Source organism: Epinephelus lanceolatus, chromosome 2 (genome assembly GCF_041903045.1).
Source record: "Epinephelus lanceolatus isolate andai-2023 chromosome 2, ASM4190304v1, whole genome shotgun sequence".
NCBI lineage: Eukaryota > Metazoa > Chordata > Actinopteri > Perciformes > Serranidae > Epinephelus > Epinephelus lanceolatus.
The window spans coordinates 37,775,641-37,790,083 of NC_135735.1; the positions used below are offsets into that span (position 1 = coordinate 37,775,641).

The 14,443-nt window shown below is 43.5% G+C and overlaps 1 protein-coding gene across 1 annotated transcript in view; it reads right to left on the bottom strand.

The window, feature by feature from the left end:
- Positions 1–6,741: 6,741 nt before the first annotated feature.
- The window catches only part of nkd1 (NKD inhibitor of WNT signaling pathway 1), a 46,836-nt gene continuing 39,134 nt past the window's right edge, over positions 6,742–14,443 (bottom strand). Inside the window, exons 8-10 of the mRNA XM_033630921.2 lie at positions 13,569–13,650; positions 12,956–13,083; positions 6,742–12,326 (exon numbers count right to left, since the gene is read on the bottom strand). Coding sequence (XP_033486812.1) covers positions 11,794–12,326; positions 12,956–13,083; positions 13,569–13,650 — 743 coding nt within the window. The 3' untranslated portion in view covers positions 6,742–11,793. The remainder of the gene's footprint in view (positions 12,327–12,955; positions 13,084–13,568; positions 13,651–14,443) is intronic.

A 14,443-nucleotide genomic window follows, 5' to 3' on the forward strand; every position in this document is an offset into this window, starting at 1 on the left:
GTTTTTGTTTGAAATAAATTGGTCCAGCAGACACCAAGATATGTTAGTCAAAACCTGAGCAAGCAAACATGCAGCACCACACGGAAGTGGGATACAGTGAGGCTTGTAAAGTTTACATACCTCTGAAATGACGACGGTCTTCTCTTTAACGTGTAAAATTCAGAGGTCCTGCACCCACCCAAAGTTTGCTTGACCATGAGCCCTTAAAGATTTAGCATTCCTAAATTCGTTGACGAGATAGAGGACAAGCTCAGTTTCAGTCAACGGCGGCAGGGCTTTTAAATCCCGAGTCCAGTCTCCGTGCTCATACGGATCCACTCCACCTAACACGTGAGCCTTTGAGCCTTTGTAACAGGGTCCAGCTTGTCTCGGTACCGTCCGACACACTTTTCCTTTGCCCAGTCCATTTAAATCTCTCGCTTCAAGTCTCTCTCCCGGCGCAAGGCAATGTAAACAAAACAATTTGCCCATAAAAATGGTGCTAGTTACACAATGCAATGCAAAGTCACGTGCCCTTTTGAGCCCTATTGGTTCTGCAACATAGGGAGTTTTTTTACTCTGAAATTGCATCCACCCATCTAAACACAAAATCAGGGAGAAAGACATCAGTCTTTAATTAAGCAAAGCGTCTAAAGACTGACTTGTGAGTCTACGAAGAAATAAACTTCATAATCCTAAGAATTCTGACTGCTTGCTCTACCAAATTCATTTTCTGGTAAGATATCTGGACTTTCACGCAAGTGTGCCTTTCAGGTACTTCATCCATCACTGACAAACAACACTTGTTTGGAGTTAGGAAAACATCATGCATCATGTTTGGGCTTAAAATACCCACTTCAGTTGCCACAAACATGGCTGGACATGACCTGAACTGCTGTCAAAAATTCCTGCTTTGACACCACAAACACCCCTCACATTAATCCGCTTTTGTTGGTCTTGAACAGTGATCCGCTGCAGCCTGCTGTTTGGCAGCCATCTCACCTAGGTGTCACACCATCCACCATCCTCTCCTCAGCTATATACAAGTAATCTAAACTACAGTACTGTATAAATGTGAAATGTATAAATGTAACATATCAATGATTTGCAGAAATGTGCACTGCCAACATTTTGTTTTGGTGACTAGGCAGGGTTATCTCTAGTAAGCTCAAGTACAACAACACTCAACTCACTGCCATGGTATTATACACATCATCTGTCATACAAAGTATTCTTCTGGTTGTCTTCTATGTTGTTGCAACTGTGCTAACATTATTCACCAGCATAAACAGAATTCTATATAAATGAGTTTTAAAATGATCTGTAATGTTCTTCTAAAAACTTTTAATGGCTCAGGAATATGTTTCTTTTTTTTTAAGTCAGTCTTGCAAAACTCAGTGTTGTGACTAGTCCTATTTTCCTGATGGGTATCACGACTTTGCAGGAGTTCCTGCTGTGTAATAGACTTAATGCATCTGAGGTTTTTCTTTATTGTTTGTAATTTGTATGCGATGGTACAACTCAAGCCCGGACTATACTTGCTCTCATGTCTTTGAAAAAGAAAAATCTCCAAGATAAGCACAAGTAAGTCTGTCTCATCATAGGAGGTGACTTTAAAAGTGCATCTAATGCCTATAAATGGTTGGCCATGTGGAGATATCTCAAAATCATACTTTTAAAGGGTCCTGTATTTCTCATTTCTTTCTTGTTGACTGCAGACATCTGGGTTAATTTAAACCCCAGCAGAAAACATCTGATCAATTGGTTAGAAAAAAATAAGGCAAAATAATCTGTTGTGTTGGTCAATATTTTAACTTAATATCTCCAAACATTATTCCTCATTAGCCAGATATAGTGGGCTCCATTGAGAGATTTGTGTCACCATATATTACTTACTATATATTTAAAAACCTCTGTAAGAAAAATACACACAAGTATAACCACTGGGAGTAAATTTGCTACTATAATTGTATTTTGCACGTCTGATATGGATGCTTATAATAGCTTGGATGTGTAAAGCAGCAGCAATAATAACCTGGTAAGCTGTGGTAGGATAGAAACCATTTGTAATGATGATACAAGTTCTGCGGGTTACACTGCCTTGCTTACACAAATAGCCGTGTTCGTGAGAGGAAGGTGTATCACATTGCCAAGAGGCAGACTCTCTGTGGTTGCCCCGACCAGAGATAAGCTGCTAAGCTGCAGATGAAAGTGTGTGTGCATGTAGAGAGCGTGGCGTGGTGAGCAGCTGTGGTCAGCCAGATTTGGGAGCCCTCTGTGACACCACTGTTATGATACAGTGGAGAGAGGCTTTACTTCACTACACACACACACACACACACACACACGCACACACATACGCATTTCCCGGTACCCTTCACTCAATCCAGCTGACTTCTTGGAAATTATGTATAAAAAAAGGAGATAAAAGGAAAAGATAAACCACAAAAAAGTGCAGATGCATTAGAGATAAATTCTTGTCATTGACAGATGAAAATAGAATTTGACCTTGTTTTGATCCTAAAGGCCTTGTTTGGGAACAGTTGCTCAGTGGGTAGCACTTGCTCCTCACAGTTACACTTCAGGGACTTTTCTGTGTGGAGTGTGTGTGTTTGGTTCAACTGATGTGGACCATTTCAAGATACAACCACCACAGCAGCTTCAATAAATGCTTCTGTCAGACAAAAAACAAACAGCTACAAACTCAACTTTAATCACTCCTAAAGGTCCAGATGATCTAAATCCAGTGAAATCTTTAGTCCAAACAAATTACTACATCCATAGATATCCACGAACTACCATTGCATAATTTCAATCTTTTATATTTCTCCACATAATATCCGTAATTTCTTCCGCTCACATATAAATATGTCGACTGTCAAAACGGAGGCAAACTCTTGACTTTTTGGTTGACACCCCACTTGAGCCCATAGGAGCTTCCAATGCTGTTGCTATGGTCTTGATAGCGAACAAGGGCCAGTGTTGAATGAAGTGACTGTTGTAAATGTACAAATGGCTCCTCCTTTGTCTAAAGGGGAAAAATAAACAGTATTTCTTATCAATTTATGTTTTCTTTTTATATACAGTTGATTAGTTTTTCCCTCATATCCACACATTCAGTACATTGTTTTACCATCTTTTTTGAAAAGTCATCTGCTGAAAAAAAAAAATTAGTTTCAGTGTGTTGAAACTTAGAGAGCTTAATGACAGAAGCACTTAAAGTGATTGTGACTGTTGGGGAAAAACGTATTGATAGTAATGCATAATAGTGTTTCATTTCAAATGAGACCATGCATGTACATGTACTAAAAATGGAACAAGAGCAGCTTTTTATTTACGTTGGGTATGCCCTGGACAAGGTTGGGCTTGTTACTTTAAAATTTTAATATACTACTCATTACTCGTTACTCTTTTCAAAAGTAATGTTATTACTTAACTTATTACTCCCTGCCAACAGTAATTTATTATACTACTCGTTATATTACTTTTCCATTTCACGCCATAAAATTGGTAATTGCTTATCTCCCAGAAAATCAAATGTGAGCCTCTGGCCTCTAGTTTCGCAGACCGAGCGAGGCGGAGGCGCAGCGCACCTGCGCCTCGCCAACTGGGTGTGGCCAGGCGGATTTTGCAAGTTTGGCACACCGTGCGCACTGGCGCAGCTACTCCTCTTTCCCACCTCCATCCCTCCTACCTGCGCAAGTTGAAAAGAGAGAGGAGAGAAGACGTGGATTGGGTTTTACACATCCAATTCACATCACACCAATCAAATCAGCCCCTCTCCTCGCCCTTAAATGTGCCGTGCAAAGGCGTAATGAGAGTTTACTCAATTCGCCATGGCAGAAGAGAGCAGCAGCGTCACACGGCCAAACTTCTCCCAGGAGGAGTGTTTTGGTCCGTGAGGTCCAAGCTTGCAGTGTCCGAATATACGGAACTGCGAGCAGACCTCCACGGGCTGATGATGCAAAGGTAGCCCGGGAAGAGGTCACCACAACTGTAAATCAATGTTGCCCGGATACATTGAGAATCGTTGCCCAGTGCAAAAAACAGTTCAATGATGTTAGAAGAAGGGCCAAACAAAAGCTCTCTGAGCACAGGTGCCACCTGGGTGCGCATCAGAGGCCACGATGCGCATCACCACTTGGACCACTTCGCGGGGTAGATGTAATTTGTTCCTGTGTAATGAAAAAGAGTACGAGATGAAATGACAGTTACATTAGACACAGCGGTATTCCAGTCATTATTCGTGTGGCCCACCTGCATTCCAGCTCTGTCATGCCCAAATAGGATGTCCTTTGACGGTACACCCTCTCTGCGTAAATCCTCCTCCTCCTCGCAATAATGTACTCCATCTTTGTAGATCACGTTAAGCAAGAACATTTTAACATTTGTATAGGCAATCACATGAAGCACGTAAACCCTTAAGACACTGAACATAACTTACAATTTGTTGACAGCGTTTCTCTCGTGCGTGTGCACTCTCTCTTTCTCTCTCGCAGTCTCACTCTGTTTCTTTTCTTTTGACTTTTCTAAGATGACAGATGCTGAATATATACTCCCTATCTGATGCTGTGGCTGTTTGTGGTTGGCTGAGAGGGATGTGAACTCATTAGTTTGCAGCTGTGTTAATCAAATCAGGTTGGGTTTCCATTACGCGTGCCAAACGGTGCCAATCCCCTTTGATCTGACATCAGATGTGACGGGACAGTCGATATAGAGATACATTTATGTGCTGATTGCAGATAGTTGCATTGAATAGTGTTTTTTTTGGGTATTTATTGCATCGTTAATGTGCCTGATATTCTGGAGACCTGCCTGTGAGGTTCAGCGCACCTCGGTCTGCCAAACTACCAAACTGAGCCCGTCTTGGATTGCGCTGCTCAAAACTAGCTCTGCGCGGGGTTCGCCACCCTGTGCCTCCCTGCACCACCCTGCCGCCGCGCTGGGAAACTAGAGGCCTCTGTGTGAAAGTCAGGGTAATCACCGGCAGGCTAAGTGTAGTATGTTGAAGATTCTCAGCCATCCAGGTCATGGGCTAGGTGTAGTTGCCTGGAGCAACATTTCACCCACAACATATCTAGCCACAAGCTTCATCACTTCTTTGTAGCCTGCAGCTGTCCACAATTAAAGTCAAGTTTTGGTTGTTTTAGCAGTGCAGGGCTAATGCCAACTGTTGCAGCCGAGGAGGGCTCACCTTTGGTGGGATGTATTTCCTAGGGATCCTTAATGTTGTGCTGTCGGTCGCAGAAGCCGAGGTGTTTTACAATGTGTTTTTTGCAGTGGAAAAAGTTTAAGTACCACTGACTGCAGCAACAGTGTTCTTGTCATCTTTCCTCTCGACAAAATCAAAGTAATGGGAATATTTCCAACCGCTAAGATGAGTGTTTCCATCTTCCAAACTAGCTTGCTGCTTTGTGGCGTACATGCACAGCACAACAATTGCGATAATAAGTCCCCTGATGTGATGTTGTAAATCAGTAGTGATGTGATAACAAAAGTAACATTGTAAGGAGTTGTTTAGTTTTGGGGTCAATGTAATATTATATCTGAAATTTTATGTTACACTACTCATTATTGGTAAAGGAAATAACTAGTAACATGTTATTAGTAACACTGGCACTGGATAGATACATTTAGGTGAATTTTACAGGATCTTTTACTTTTCACAGGTGAAGGTCTTCAACTGGACAGACTCCATGTGCCTGTGAAATTTGTAAATACTACCTGAAGAGGCTTAGAAGTGGTTTCAGAGCAGATAAAGAAGAAAGCTTGAATTACCGCCTCACAGTTTTATGCCTCTGCCAACCAGTCAATTTGCAGTTTACATTAATGTCTGTTCCGACTCATATAATATCTGTAGTGAAGACTTTGAAGGAATTTGATAAAAGGTATTTAGTGTATTTTCTTTCTTCTTTTTTTGCAACCAGGCAGCCCTGGAGATTTATACAATCAGTGCTGTACACAGTTTTTAAGATGGGCAATGTACTCACTTGGACAAACTATCAACATTCAGTGACTTGCGTTATGGCAGGTGTCACAGTACACAGCATTTCGCAGGAGGCAATTGATGATTTTTGGGGACATAACAATCAGATGTCATTGAGAAGTAAGCAAAATGGCCTAAACTATGCATTGGAGGGATATATTCATCATTTTATTGTTGAGATGGTCGATGAAAAGTTTAAATTACAGGCCAAAATTTACAGGTTACAGTGTACACTTGTGAACCGCATCTCGTTGCCGTCGCCATCAAAGACAACAAGTTAAAGTGCCACTGAAGTTCAGGTTTTTGGCTCATAATATGAGAAAAGGATAACAGCCTTTTTACCATCTTTACTAAGAGTGCGTTTGACCGTTTTTAAACTTCAAATCTCCGAAAAAGCTCATAAAACCGAACAAAACTGACTTTCTGTAATGCATTTCAATGAACGTCCAGGCAGAGAATGTCCAAGTGTATGGGAATGGGTATACGCACTGTGATTGGCTCATTGCGTTTGAGGGCGGGACTTAGCCATAGGTCACTTAAGCATCTGACCAAATGTCTCCTATTCCTGAGTTACAGTGTTTAATAACGGCTAAAGAAGTGTGTGGGGTTTTTTTAAAAAAATTTAATGTTAGACTAAAACTGACCTTTGACAATTTAGATATAAAATGCAATCACTTCATTATTTTATCCTATTCGATATTTGTACTAAATGTTGTCACATAATGTTGACCTTTGAGAGTCCACAGGAATAAAATGAAATGAGCCAAAAAGTCACTGTGTTTATAAGGAACAGTTTCATACTTTAATAAAAGGGTATTTTCCCTTGGCACAGATCTGCTATCAAATAAATAAAGCAATTAATCAAATACAATCTATATAAACTAAACAAAGTCATGAAAAACATCAGGAGGGAGGGGGAGGGGAAAAACAGCTAGTGCTAAACAACTTTCTTTTACAACAAACACCAAGTGAAAGTGTGTCTGCGTGTGGAGAGAGAGAGAGAGAGAGAGAGAGAGAGAGAGAGAGAGAGAGAGAGAGAGAGAGAGAGAGAGAGAGAGAGAGAGCTTGTGTTATAGACAGATAATTACTCCTCCCTGCTAAGTGGGATCGGCGTGGCGGATATTGGAGTACTAGCTGACAGTAGGCAAGTGAGATAGCTTAACAGTTTTTTAATTATTATAAATACGCCTTATATTCTTTCTACATGATGCTGGTTTATCCTTTCTGCAGTCCACTATATACATCAGCTCTTTAAACAATGTTGATACATGGATCTTACAAAGCAAATTAGTGGTGCAATACATACTGTATTAACATGGAGGAGTGGCTCCGAATACTGAACATTCTATACAACAGGAAAGAAGACAGTGGATGTGGGAGTTTGTGTGACATGGTTTGCAAATGCTTGTTCTGAAAATAAGCTTTGATCATTTGAAATAAAAGGAATAATACTGAAAAACTGGTAGATTTACAGGGATAGCTGATGACTGAAAAGCTTAATATTATTCTGATCCCCAAATATAGATATATTACCACTGTGTGATAAAAGACAGAAGAGGGAGTTCGACAGTTGTACCCTAAAGGTCAGAAAGGTTTCAAAAGTAAGTTTATTCCCCGGAGCGTCTGGTAAGGTCTGTGTGACAAAACTGAAAAGAAACTCCGTTCCCAACTCTCAACAAATGCTGTAGAGGTTCTCTTGAGCAAGGCATATCACCCCCAGTCGCTCCACTGCTGATGCTTTGAAGTCAGCAGAATGAAAGTGTGTTTGTAGTGGGCTCCTTTCTGATATGCCTTCAGGTAATTGTACGAATGGAAAGCAGGGCATTAAAGAAAGGAGTTCTGTCTGTTCAGTAAAACTCTCTCCGGGTAAAAGAAGTTTATAAATTGCAACCTGGCTGTGGGTCTGACCGAGCCTTTCACCCAAAATTCCTTCAGAAGCCCTCGTTCACCGTGTCGAATCAGACCACCCTGCAGGACGAACGGTCGCCTGCAAGCTGTCCGTTCACACAACCAGGCGACCAATTCCACACTACTTATATTTGGAGAGTCACGCTGGTATCAGCGCCGTTTCGGGTGAGGTTGAGACCATTGACAAAGGAGTTACAGTTGTGTGAGGGGCTCCAGTAGCAAGGACTTGTTGTCCAGGAAAAGCAGTGTGAGGTGAGGAAGCTGAGGTATGGAGTGCAGCTGTGATCCCTCTCGGGAGGGAGTGACGCCGTTTCCACCGCCGGGTCCCGTGGGATGACCCGTCTGGCTGGTGCCTCTGCTAAAGGACGGCCTGCAGCTGTGGGAGGACACCGCAGGACTGAGAGCAAGACTGGCATACACTGCATTCTTGCTCATCACATGTACACGCTCATGGAGGACTAACGTGATAAAACATAGTGGATATAGTCTGAACAGTCATGGGCCCTGGGGTCCGGTTAACATAATCCTGTATTATCTAGTTTTCTCTGTATGTATGAGGTTGCCCTTGAGCGCGGCTTTTAAGTCCCAACAAAAGACTATGGATGCATAAATGCCGGTCATTTGTAAACGTGATGCTGGGAAGAAAACGCACACACACTCACCAGGAACACCTGGGAGAAAACAATTAACTACTATCCTGGAGAACCCCAACATCTGCAGCTCTCAGTTCAGTGCATAAACATCTGCATGTTTATGGCAGCATCAGCACAGCATCACTGGACAGGATGAACAGCACAGTCCCTGGTGCTGGCAGGAGAGCAGCAGTGGTGAGTTATGGGTCTAGTGGAGCCTGTGGGCCGGGCCCAGTGTTATCCAGCACCAGAGGAATGAGACAGCTGAAAGAGCCCTCGCCCCGCTGCACCACAAACAGAGCCTAGTTGGCTGAGCTCTGAGGCCACATGGCGGCACGGTGAAAGACCTGCTGACAGCTGGGGGACAGGAAGATGCCATGTAAACAGAAGGAGCAGCCGCGTGACCCGCGACCAGGCCGAAGGCTGGACGACGGAGCTGCTAACGTCAAGTTAGGGAAAGTGCTAGTCCTGAAAGTCGGGAAGTCCAACATGAAATCCGCTGTGCTTGGGCAACTCCCAGGTGTCAGTGTGTGTAACTGCTTGGATCTGAAACAGGGCGGGGATGAAAAATGACATGCATGCTCAGCAAAATATTTTCCTGCATAAATAACAAAAACCTTTAAAGGCCAAACCTCATACTGATGGATGAATACACCAACCTTTAACTGGCTGGATGGGACTTTGTTTCTAGTTATGCAAATGTGCCAGGAGGCCTGAGCCAGGACCGGAGAGTTCTGTTGCACAATTGTCAGGATGACACCGTCTCTTGCTTGGTTTTAAAGAGTATCATGGGACTGAGGACATGTGATTTTACGGCTGACATTTTGGATATTCAAATAAAAAGAGAGCTTTTGTTACAAACCATCTGACTGGCCTTAAAGGTCAACTGCTTTTTGGTCAGACAGGATAAAAAAAAATATGACATTTGCTGTAATTTCTCCAGGTTTTTTAACGTCTGATTCATCTTTATGCAAAACTCACACACTAGTCCAGTGTGTTAGATTTAGGGGGGATTTAGAGGAATCTAGCGTTGAGGTTCGCAGACTGCAACCAGCTGAAACTTTAGGTTAGAATACCTCCAGTGTTCATTGTTCAGAAGGTTTTTACTAGGAGCCAAATTATCTGCAGAGGTCTCTTCCTTGCAAGAACAAGTGGACCAGGTGATTAAAACCAGTAAAAACACTGAATAAAACAGTTTCATGTTATAAATTAATCTTTTTCTGACACTGCTTCACATGTCAGAGACAGGCGGCTCGCCCACCACATGCTATTGTGTGCTCACCTTTTTTATGATCCAAATGTTCAGGAGATTTTCACCGGGAGCCAAATTATCCGCAGAGGTCTCCTCCTTTCCAAAACAAATGGACCCGGTGATTTAAGTCATTAAAAACACTAAATAAAGCAGTTTTACATTACAAGTCTGTGTTTCTCCAATGCTGTTTGGTAAATGAGACGTGGTGTCTTTTTTTCTCTGATAACTTAAGATTTAGATGTTCAGAGGGTTTTCACCAGGAGCCAAATTACGCACAGAGGTCTCTTCTTCTCCAAAACAAACACACCTGGTGATAAAAAATAAAAAAAATCAGTGAAGACACTGTATAAAGCAGTTTCACGTCAAAAAAAGGAGGTTTTTCCGATGCTGCTTGTCGCAAATGGGTTTCTCACTATGGTGGCTAACGCAAAAACACAAATGGCTCTATTTGGAGCTGGTGTTTGGTTTGTCTGTTCTGGGCTGCTGTAGAAACATGGTGGCCAACATGGCAATCTCTAGATGTAGACAGCTCGTTCTCAACGGCAGATTCTTATTTTCAGGTCATTCTACACAAAAAAATACACTTGTTTAATTACACTGTATTTCTGTCAATGTATCCACCTAAGTCCATTTGACACACTGGACCTTTAAATTTTAAAAATGACCTTAATTTGATGTGTTTAATACACTACAGCCATGAATCTCAAAACAATTCCTTGTTCTTTCTGTTTCCATGATATCAGAGTGTAGGTCAGTCAAGCATGCGTTCTATAAAGCACTTGTATGTGTCGTGAGGTGGAGTTCCTGAACAGCACTGTTGAGAGTTGGGATTTTAGTCAATCAGGCATCATTACCAGATCACACTTCCATATCTGATGACATGGTGAGAAAGTTGAAACTGAGGCAGAAACAGAGTGTGAGACTGACTTTTTCTAGTCAAAATGAGGCTCCTAGTGGTCTTATAAAATGTGGTTGTGAAGGAAAACAAACATAAAAAGCTTCAGATAGTGAATACAAAGATATCACATTATCAATAAAGCTTATAAAATTGATAACAATATATACCTTATGTACAGCAAATGTTAGTTAATAAAAGTAAGGAGCTTTTGACACTTCAGTACTGCGGATTATGACACGATTTTTCTTCTTTCAAAAAAGTTTCGAAATAATTTGAAAATAACCTCTGAACGCTCAGTCAAAGTCACCATCACAACAACAATTAGGATAAAATTAGAGGTAGCAGCGGATTTGGGATCTCTGTTCTTTTTAACTTTATAACATGTCGACATTTTCCAACCCATTTTTGCTTACGGGGCATTGCGTGCTTGAATCAGAATCTTCATTTTCATCTTCAAAAACCTGCCTGACAGCCTGCTTTAAATACTCACGCACCCAGGAGCGCACTTCAAGTGGTTTTCAACAGACACCAGTGTCGTGACACTCGCATATGCACACGCTCTTGCTACGCCCACACATTCACACGCTGTTTTACACAGACACACGCGCGCGCACACACACACACACACATACTATGCCCTGCTCTGCTATCAACTATATTCCTTCATATATTTTCATCTTTACATCACAGTCTTTCTTCCTCTCATCCCTCCTTTTCCTTAAAAACCTTTTGGCTTAGTGGTCTGGAAGGGTTGTGGTGCTGATTCGGAGCCTTAGAGTTCATCAGGTAGAGGATTACAGGGTCGATGGCAAGAGGACCTTATCAAATCGTCCCTCTGTGCCTCCTCTCCAGCCTTAGCTGTGATCCTCAGTCCTGGTCCTGCTGTGGCCCTGACACACTGTCCTGCTGCATACCCGAGCTTTTGTTTGTCTGACCAACCTCTTTATAACACTGATTAATAACCTCTCAGCACTGGGATACCCCATTCCATGATCCTCCCCTCCTGCCCATGTCCTGTGTCCATTACAAAGGCACTGCAGTACTGCACAATGTAGGGTGGCCTGGTGGTTGAGGAGGAAGGGTCTGAGTTCTGCGGTGCTGCAGGAGTGCTGAGCTGAGTCCCCGACAGGGTGGAAATTCAGGACTGGTAAAAGTGGTGGTAGTGGTGGTGGTGTTCATGGTGGTGGTGATGCTCATGCCGCTGCACCATTTGCCCCAGCCCCCCTTCGTACAACAGCACGCTGGGCAGGTCCCTCACCTGCTCCTTCTCCACCACTGGTCCTGGAGCCAGAGAGCCTAAGGCCCTGTAGCCCTGGCTCTCCTTGGACCGCTGCTTGTGCTTACGGTAGGGGGCTGCGGACTGGTGAGGGGGGGTTTGGCTGGGTAGCGCCGGGGGAGGAGGGGCACCTCGGCTTCTCATCACTCTGCTGCTGATCTGTGCAGGAGGCGTGCGGCTGTGGGTCTTAGGAGAACGGAGGGCGTGTTTCCCTGAGTCCTGGGCTCCTCGCGTACGAGCAGGTTGGAGGCTGTCTGGAGCAACAGTGTCCACGACAGTCTGCAAGCGGCGATGGTGGGAATGGGAGTGGCCATTTTCTGGTTCATGGGAGCGAGAACGAGTCTGATTGGATGAGCGGGTCTGAGGCTCTGCCTTCGTTGGCTCTGTGGTGGGGGCTGTGGGGAGACAGACTCAGGTATTAATTTATTTAACTAAGCAAGCAGAATTAATGACAAACTTCAAGGTTGCGGAGAAACAACAACAATTCAGCCACTGGACTTGTCAAAAATGTACTGCAAGGCTGCTCAAGGCCCCGGAAAAAGGGAAGAAAAATGACCCATTATGTGCAAATTATTGTGCCAACAGCTCACTGTTAAAGATCCAGTAAAAAGCTCCATGATAAGATTCTGGCAGCTTTGCTTCAGGTTCTTTCTTCATGCGGATAACCCTGACACAAGGTGACATACAACAGATCTCTGTTCGCACTCTCCTAACAGGACCAACATTAAAATAATCACATGTCATCACTGACCATCAGATCAAGGCTGCTGCTTATTAGACCTAATATTTCACTTCACAACAGCCTGTTCTGTTGATGGGCTTTAGCCTTGAACACTTGATGTATTGTGCTTCCCCTAGCCCAGATGTTTGTACTGGCGAGGAGCTCAGTGGGCTGCTAGTTCCACCTAATGGCTCCAAGCAGGTGCCGCAGTAATGAGGGCCCCTGGATGCAGCTTCAAAGGGCCACGCTCTGTGTTTCTCCCTCCCCTCTCCCCGTCTAAACCCCTGGCCCCGGTCCACTCACCGGCTCCGAAGCGGGATGTGTAGTTTTCGATGCCTGCCAGGTCCAAGTAGTGGTTCCTGCGTTCCAGGTTCTCATCCACACAGTGGCGCTGGCAGCCCGGCTGGGTGTGGTGGTCACTGTGGTGGCGCCTGTGGACACAAGCGGCACCTCTCATTAGGTAGCAGTTTGGGCCAGAGAGGTTCAGTATGGTAGTGTTTGGAGAAAGTAAAACAAGTGTTCCTTATGATCAGGCAGTAGTGCAGTAATTGTTAGAGAAGTGAGATTGTGACTGGAAAATCACAGGTTTAAACCTCAACTGGGAGTATTTGAACAGCGCAGTAAGAGGGCTGACTCTCCCCTCCACCATTAACTTCTCTTTAGTACAGCGGAGGTAAATTTGGGCTGGGCTAATTAAAGAGTAGAGGACGACTGCAGCTCCCAAGTGTGAATCCTTCCTAAAACAACCACTGCCCCCAGTCACTTTGAATGGGGATGTTTTCTCTTTCAGAAAGTGAATGTTATAATCAGTGACATAATAAAAAAATATGATAATAATAAACTTCATATTCTTCTTCTTGTACACACTACAAGCTTCAACAATAGAGACTGAAGTGAACAGATGAGGTGGGTTTACCTTAGCAGCGCACGAGTCTTCTTGTCTGCACTCTTGGGGTCTTCTATGCACTTGTCATTTTTCTCTCTGGGGTGGGACATGTCTGCGTATGTGTGAAAGACAGGAGGCTATTATCAAAGAGAGCTACACAGAGCAGCCACACAGGCACACACACACGCAGAAAGAGACACACACACACATGACAACAGTCACACAAGCCTTAGAAGAAAGCAACCTTTGTTTTGGGGTTTCACTTTGAAGATCTATAGAAAAGGAAAAACAACAATGCTTCATTTATTCTATTTTCAACTCCCAGCCTCTTATAAGGCACGGAAAGAAAAAAAAAAACATTCAGACTTCAGAAATTGTTTATTAAGGACGCGAGATCTGATGCAGTTTCAAATTAGCATGAAGGCAACCGGCGATATTTTCAAAGCTTGCTCTGTTTGAATCTCTTGACGGATATTTATAGCCGAAACAATAGGACGCAAACACACAGGAATATATACTTTTTGAGATATTTTTCCCTGACTACTTGTTTACCAAGTCGTCAGTGAGAAAAGTTAAGTTGAACGTAGCTATATTTTCCCGGCAGCTCTGAGAAAGGGGGGGAGGAAGAGAGGGGGAGAAGAGGGGAAAAAAGGGAACTTTGGAGAAAAGAAAAATGGCTGTGGTTATCAAAAGGACTCGGCACATCTCTTAAGGTTTCTTTCAGAGTATTTGAAGGCGCTGAGGGAGGGGGCCCTCTCTTAGCTCTGTCACTCCCCCCATCATTAAAAATGAACCCCATTGAGTGGGAGAGATGGAGCGACGCCGAGACTGCGAGGAACAAAGCTCTGACAGGCCTGAAGCAGCCGCCTTTCTGCACGACAACAAACACATCTCTGGGTGAGCTG